This window comes from Eucyclogobius newberryi, unplaced genomic scaffold, assembly GCF_026437365.1.
Source record: "Eucyclogobius newberryi isolate DKJ021-1_F unplaced genomic scaffold, fEucNew1.0.hap1 SCAF_13, whole genome shotgun sequence".
NCBI lineage: Eukaryota > Metazoa > Chordata > Actinopteri > Gobiiformes > Gobiidae > Eucyclogobius > Eucyclogobius newberryi.
Genome location: NW_027315757.1, coordinates 19425507 through 19433347, shown reverse-complemented (window position 1 = coordinate 19433347; position 7841 = coordinate 19425507). Strand labels below are relative to the sequence as shown.

At 42.0% G+C, this 7841-nt stretch overlaps 1 protein-coding gene across 2 annotated transcripts in view; it reads right to left on the bottom strand.

The window, feature by feature from the left end:
* The window catches only part of LOC140358182 (globoside alpha-1,3-N-acetylgalactosaminyltransferase 1-like), a 20733-nt gene extending 14912 nt beyond the window's left edge, over positions 1-5821 (bottom strand). For both annotated transcript variants that reach the window (XM_072442867.1, XM_072442868.1), the window contains exon 1: positions 5756-5821. In XM_072442867.1, coding sequence (XP_072298968.1) covers positions 5756-5766 — 11 coding nt within the window. In that variant the 5' untranslated portion in view covers positions 5767-5821. The remainder of the gene's footprint in view (positions 1-5755) is intronic.
* Between the last annotated feature and the right edge of the window lie 2020 nt (positions 5822-7841).

Genomic DNA, 7841 nt, shown 5'->3' with positions numbered 1-7841 from the left:
ATCCCCAACCGGCTGTTTGATGAGTGGAATAAAGCAATCTCCAGATTTATATGGCAAGGGAAAAAAACTGTATCCAATTCGAAACTTTAAAATTATCAAAAGAAAAAGGAGGCTGAGGTTTACTTTCTTTGAAAAATTACATTAGTTCAGCTCAGATCAGGTGGAGAACCCTTGGGTGAAATCTGTTCTTACAACATGGAAGGAGATGATCAAAACATACAAACTAAACAAAGATGTTAAAATCTTAAACTGGATGGCTTAGGATATAAATTTCACACCTAACATCGCAGACTCAAGATTTAAGTCTGGAAAACAAAAAAGGTATAAAAGGTCTTTTACCAGATTGTAAAGGAGAATCATCTGAAAAGCTTTGATGAGTTGAAACAATCAATTGGCTTAGAGAAACATTAGTATTAACACATTATTTTAGGAGATATTATAACCGAGAAATTAAATTATGATGACATCATAGCTTTATAACTGAAATCTTAATCAAAGCTTTTATTGTAGGGGATTAATATCTAACTTGTATAAACAATATGGGCCGTCACTCTACTGATTACATTAAGGGTAAAAGGGAAAGAGAGGGTCACTTTGTTCTGGATGATGAAGAGTGGGAAAGTATATGTACATCTCATTGGAGAACCACAGGATCACATGTTTGGAGGGAATTATGTTGGAAATGTGTGTATTGTTCCTTTATAACTCCATGTTCAAAGTTCATGTTCAAAGTGCCCATTACTCACAGGGAAATGCAGACTGTTGGAGAGGATGTGGCAGCAGGAGGCAAACCACTATCACATGTTCGGGGATTGTCCAAGTATTGGACTGAGATCAACAAAGCCTTACAGACAATTTATGAGATCACCATCACAATGGATTTCAGAACTATGTATTTGGGCCTCAGGACTCCTGCCATGGACACAACCAACAGTAGTCCAGCAGTTAATCAGAAGAATTGTTCAAATAATGGGGTAATTATGAAACTTGGCAGAATTGAAGACCACCAAGAAACGGTTAATTTTCAATTAGGACCCAACTCTGAAATGCCCCCCTAGTGGCTGTAAATGGAAATTGTATTATGGATCCTTTTTTGACAGATTCCTGGCAAGTGTTCTGTATTTTCGATGTCTTATACAGCCATTTTTGATCATTTTAATAGTTCCAGATGACCATAGTGGCAATGTAGCTTGAGCATTTGCACAGATTAAAAAGATGACTGATTCAAGGAAGAATTTCTCCATAATGATACATTTGTAGAAGAACAAGGGTAAAACCCATCAATGCAACCATTACTCGTAACAAGCTATGTCTATTATGCAAACCAACTCTGAACAAAAGTAAAGACAAGATTTGTGAACTCAAGAATGACCGTGCTCTCTTTTCCCGACTTTATATTGCAAGTCAACGAAGAGAAGGAGATCTCATTGAGTTTTTTCGCCATGAAAACCAACCAAGCCCGCCATCACTTTCAGAAGGAGGTCAAATGAAGCAAGGCGACAAATACCCCTTACTCGACTGTCTAGAAGACGACATTGTGCTACCAGATTATGTGCCACAGGTTCAGGCAAAAGTATATGATGGTCCTGCTGTGGTTCACCTTCTACCTCGAGGAACTGCTGTTGCAATTGATGACCAAGCAAACCAAGTCTTCATTCCATATATAAAACATGAATTGAGGAATGTCACCAGAATAGATCTGACAGACATCTACATCTACAAGACAGAGTCTGAAATCCAAGACGCGTGAAGATAGAAGTGTAGGAACACGACATCGGGGAACATCTACAACTAGAATCCCAGGAAATAGGATGCTTTCTGAGAAACAGTGATAACAAACAGGAGCTCTTCCGATACCAAGCTGAAAAAAGTGTCAGTTTAGATATATCTGAAGGCAAGCTTGTGTATAGCACCATAGATGACAGAGTGTTTGTGTTGTGTTCCTCCAAAGAAGGTAATACAAAGCCGCTTGGACCCTGCACACACGAGGAAGCAGATAGCAGAATCTTCGTCCATGTGAATGATATGTCTAAAAAGGGACACAACAATGTTCTAATTCGGACAGTTGATACAGATATAGTTGTGATAGCTGTTGCAACTTTCTACAAACGAGCTCTGAATGAACTCTGGGTGGCCTTTGGGACAGGGAAGAAATTTGGATACACACCTATCCATCAGATTACTGCAACATTGGGACAGCAGAAGGCTGAAGCATTGACATTTTTTCATGCCTTCACAGGATCTGACACAGTGTCCTACTTCGTCAACCATGGTAAGAAATCTGCTTGGGAGAGTTTGAAGGCATATGCAGATGCAACACCAGTTTTCCATACATTGTCAAGAGAACCGCCGAGTCTTCGAGATGACATCATGAGAGTGAAAGAATTTTTTCTAATGTTACTATATGACCGGCCGGACATCTGAACTCACTAGTGTTGATGATGCAAGGAGGCATCTCTTTTCAAAGCGGTCTAGAGAAATAACACACATCCCACCTACATCTGCAGCTTTGAAGGAACATACAAAGAGAGCATCTTACTAGGCTGGTCATATTTGGGGGAAGGCTTTGGATGTAGTGCTTGGCAACCCTGACCTACGAGACTGGGGATGGAAGAGAGAAAACAATGGGTGGATTCCAGTGTGGACTTCATTGAGTGAGGCATCTAAAGCTTGCTATGAACTTCTCTGCTGTCACTGCACAAGGGTAAGGGTAACTGCAAATGCTACAAAGCAAACCTCCTGTGACTAATGATGATGTACTAGAGAAAAACAATGAACATTCAAAGATGGACACTTTCATGAACATTTGAATATATAGCAATTTGAAGCTACATTTTGTAAATACATTGTGTTTCTTTCTGAACATTGAATATAAAATCATTTTATACAAATAAGTCATGAATCGTCAGATCTTATTGTGTTGTGTTTGATTTGCATTTCACAAGTTGAAGGGACACTGAAAATGCTATACTGTTCACGGTTTGAAACTTTATTGATGGTGGTCATCTTGGATTTCAATATGGCTCCATTCTGCCATCTAGGTCACTCTTGATGAGCTTCAGCACTTGCAGCTTGTCGATAAACATTGTTAGAACACTCATTTGTCATGGCTAATTATGCTTATGCAATGCAATGTGTTAAATTGATAAATTGCAATGTGCATTTTTTCCAAATCCCAGATGGCCGCCACCAAGGGGCGTTTTGAGGGTGGGTCCTAACTGAAAAATGATTCCTCTACCATGTCATTCATGTCTAGAAATGTTCATGATTTCTACAGATTTTAGTCTTAAAAGGTCCCATAACATGCAAAATCGACTTTTCAGAGCTTTTAACCTTCTTACATTGCTATTTGTGCTTCATATATGTACCCAGAGTGTTTTTTGATTGATTCCCGCAGTTTTTAGCTATATTACAGACTATCTCCTTTCCTCGAATCTCCAAACTGACAGGCGGTGAGGCAAGACCGCGTCATAAGGGCAGGCACGCGTCACCATTCCAAGACAAGTCAAAGTGACTGCACAGTTAAGAGCTGTTAACAGTTGATTATTTAGTCAATTAATCCAGTGGTTCCCAACCTGGGGGGCAGGGGAAACACCACGTTTAGGCCGTGGTATCTATAGTGTCAAGTAGAGATGCACCGATCAATCGGCCGCCGATTTAAAAAGCCGGTTTTATGCTGAATCGGCCAGAATTGGTGACCGGCCGGTCCATGTCGTAATTGCCGGTTTTCGGCCGATCCAAACTGACCCGCATGCGCGGTGCGTAGCAGCTCAACGCGCCCAGCGCAAAACAGCTAAAAACTACAAGACTCTTTCAGAGCGCGGCGGCCAAAGTGTCCAGTTTACATTAAAGTCTATGTAAACGCGATTCCTGCTTTTTCTGCGTGGAGCGCAGCGCGTGGCACGGAGGGTGCGTTTTGCCGTTTTCCGCTCTAGACGCTTTGACAGGCATAAGCTTCAAAGTGATAAAATTGTTCGTCGCAGAAAAGTTCAGATTTGTTCAACTTTGGTGGAACACCAGAGGGAGCGAGCCTGGAAGAGGATCAGAGGAGACTGGACTGTGGGGTAAGTTATTACAACTTTGAGACGATTACAATCTACGTGTTAATAGTTGATGCGGTCAAAATAATTTGCGCTGGTTTGTGTTTGACGAGTTCATGTGTTTATTCAGAGTTATCTGCAGAAGAGTAGGGACACATGAAGGGGCCAGAAGAAGCAGCAGCAGGGCTGTCAGAAGAGTTAGTTGTTGTTGTTCTGCTCAAGTAGCAGAGAGCTAAGCTACGAGCTAATGCTAACAAGAGATCTCATCCACCTGAAATGAGACTTTAAAAATACTTTGATGCATTTGAGATCACATTACGTAGATACAAAACAGCGAAATGAGTGACTGCAATCTAATGTCAGGACTATTTAATTGTCCCACAGCCTCAAAGAAATGTTCACACAATCAGCTGTGCACTAGAATCTATAGTGCACTGCTGATTGTGCTTCTAGTGAGTGTGTGAAGTTATCAAAGAGCTGATGAAACTGGAAAATGATATTGGCAACATAAATGTGCCTCATTTAATATACTGTATTATAATAGTAAAAGTTTGAATAATATTGCAGTAAATGTACTGGGCTCAAATATAACTGCTGTATAATGTTCTTTAAGATCTGGATTTGCCTTCAGACCTCCCTGCTGCTCCTGCACCTGTTGCTCCTGCTCCTGTTGCTCCTGCTCCTGTTGCTCCTGCTCCTGTTGCTCCTGCTGCTCCTGCTCCTTCAGGGGATGCTGGCCCTTCTGCTGCACCCACAGGTGTGTAAAAGCATTTGGTTGGATTTCAATTTGTTTTTTAGCCTGTGTCATCTAAATTGCAATGTTTCTTTTTTTTGTAGAACCACGAGGAAGAGGTCCTGGAGCCAGAGTCCTCCAGCTTTGAGAGGGAGGTGCTGGCAGCGCTCTAGGACTGACCCTCCTCATGTTCCACCTGCTTCCTCTCCTGCAGAGGGTTCCAGCTCATTCAAAAGAATGTGTAAAATTACAAATGTATAAATTACTATATGAAAATAGTTCATTTGATTTCAATCTGGAACCATTGGAGCTGCATCTTCTGCAGGAGAAATGGACTCCTTTTTCCTCTGTGTCCCCCACTCTTCTCCAGGCCATATTAGTTAGTATATAGTTCTGCATTTATATATTATTTTTATATATAGTTATTTTTCCATTTTTCCACAAAATGAATTACATTTTATATTATAAAACGTGTGTCCTGTATACATGCACCTTTTTCATAAAATACTGGGTAGTTTGTGGGAAAATCAGTGGCTAGATAGAAAATCGGTATCGGAAAAATCGGTTTTGGCAGGTCAGACCTCCTTAAAAAACGGAAATCGGTATCGGCCAAGAATTTTGGAATCGGTGCATCTCTAGTGTCAAGTTTACATGGACATACGTCCAGGGCGTTCAGCGTTTATGCAGCGCGTTTCAAGTGTGGCAGAATCAACTTTTTGCGAAAGTCATCAACCAATCAGGAGCTTCCTCCAAAGCAGCAGTCATTCCTTTGAATCAGTCACTGCACAAGCAGCAAGAAGAGGATTTGTTTCCAGTTCAAATGCATGTGCAGGACATCAAAGTGTCTCCAGCTTCTGGCCTCAAAAGAACAGGTGTCCAATCGGTATTGATGCTGCGGTCTGAACGTAGCTTTAGAAAGTTTCACACCACTATCTCCTTCAGCCCTTCTGCGCAGTCACTGAGTGAAAAGTACAGTTCTGACCGTTGCCACATGTGCAGCTCGGGGCCCCTGTTCGGCTCGGGGCCCTTGTCCAGCACGGGGCCCTTGTCCAGCACGGGGACCTTGTCCAGCCGGAGGCCCTTGTGTAGCAGTGTCTCATTAGCTGAGCTGTAAAACAACGTTGCATAACATCACAATCATTTGAGGCAGCATTTACATTTTCCATTAAACTATTATTCATGTAATATCCCAGTCTGAGCCCGAGCTGGGACTGACCCATGGATCTATTGAGTTAACTGGACAGGGTATTGCTACGATAGCATGTGGTGAGTCGGCCTCAGTGGCCAGTCAATTGGTTCTGCAGCGAAAAAAATCCTCTGCTGCCCGGAAAGTATTTTTCCAATTGAGTGTATTGTATAAAGCAAACTGCTCGTGTTCGTCTGACAAGGACTTACAGCTTTCACAAAGGTCACATTTTGTGGCAATTTTTGTCTATTTTCATAAACCTTTCACTTGTTCAATATCCTTCGGTTTTCTTAAATACAGCGCTTCATTGACTTCAATGCCGTCAATTCAGATTTTTTCCCCCCATATGTGACCTGTATCAGTTTTTTTCAGGGCGGTGTGAACAGCACACGTTCAGGTTTTTTTGTCCGACCCAGGCCACTTTCGTAAGTGAAAATAAAGCCGATATGTATCCACACTTTTAGAACGCGACTGCAGATCTGAACGCCCTCAATAGGCAACATATTCCGGGATAAACGTCACAATTCTGAGTCAAAAGAGAGAAATGGCTGATGAAGGAGCCGAAAACTGTCAGTGGAAGAAGGAAGAAGTTTGTGAACTAATCAATCCATGAGGTGACAAATCTATTCAGGCAAAAAAAAGAGGGTTTGTACCGTAACCTGGCGATATTTGAGGAGATCGCAAAAGAGTTGGCCGGGCGAGGGATCAAGCGCTCCTGGCTGCAATGACACCGAAAATAAATAGGCTTCATGCGAAATTTAAAGAAAATAAGGACGTCAATAAAAGGAGTGGACGCGGCAGGACGCGGCCGAGTAACGTGCCTTTTTTAATTGGGCTAGTGCAGATGCGGCGCATGAGCTGGAGCCTGAGTGTACAGGGACTGGCGCAGATGAGGAGCTAGCTAGCTTAGATGTAGCAATGCCAGTCTGGTTCTCTGTGGTGTATTTCTTATTGTATAGACATTTTCCCGAAATAAGCGTCCAAGCTCATTATATGTTCGCTCCCATGTAGAAATAGCCGGTATTCCCATGTGAACTCGTGATAAATACGATAAAACCAATGGATGATGTCCGATCTAGGGCAGCCATCATTCCGGAAGTCTTGGCCTGAACATTTTAATAGAAATACAATTATTGTGTAAAAAGTAATAATATATCAACATTGCAGTACTTTACGGACTTATCGCAAGAATTTTCAACATGGTGCTGCCCTGTGTGGGAGTGACCGTAAATGAGGAGAGACTGACCGTGTTTCTACAGTGACTCACCGTAAACGTGCAGATTGTTCAGGAACAAATCTCAAAGCAGATTTACTCTGTCAATACAGGCTCAACAGGGCTGTAGCCAGGATTTCTATGGGGATGGTTCTTTTTGTGTCAAGGTGGACCTTTTTAGCATGATGAGGTAGATAACTTACATGTATACATATGTTTTATCACAAAAAAACAACAACAAATATACACATATACAGTAATTTCACACAGAAACTATAACAGTAGCTGGTTAAACAAATATCTGAACAAAGCTAACACTTCACGGATCATCCAACACTTTACTTCTGTTCTGGTCTGAGCAAGGACTCTTCCAGCTCCAGTCTCCTGGGGTGTTTCCTTGCGAACACGTTCACCACATGCTCACGGTCAAACTGGAAGGAGTAGTGTATATGCAACAAGGCCAGCGCTTAGAGACGCTCCTTTCCTATGGAGGCCCTCAAGTAATTGTTGAGCCTGCGTATGGTGCTGTTGCTGCGCTCACACTCACAAGATGTGACTGGCAGTGTGCAGGCCAGCTGCAGAAGGATGTATAGGTTGGGATAGAGGTCTACTACATTAAGAAATGTTTACCAGACCAATGTTGGGCATCTTTTTTTTTCAGCACAACCT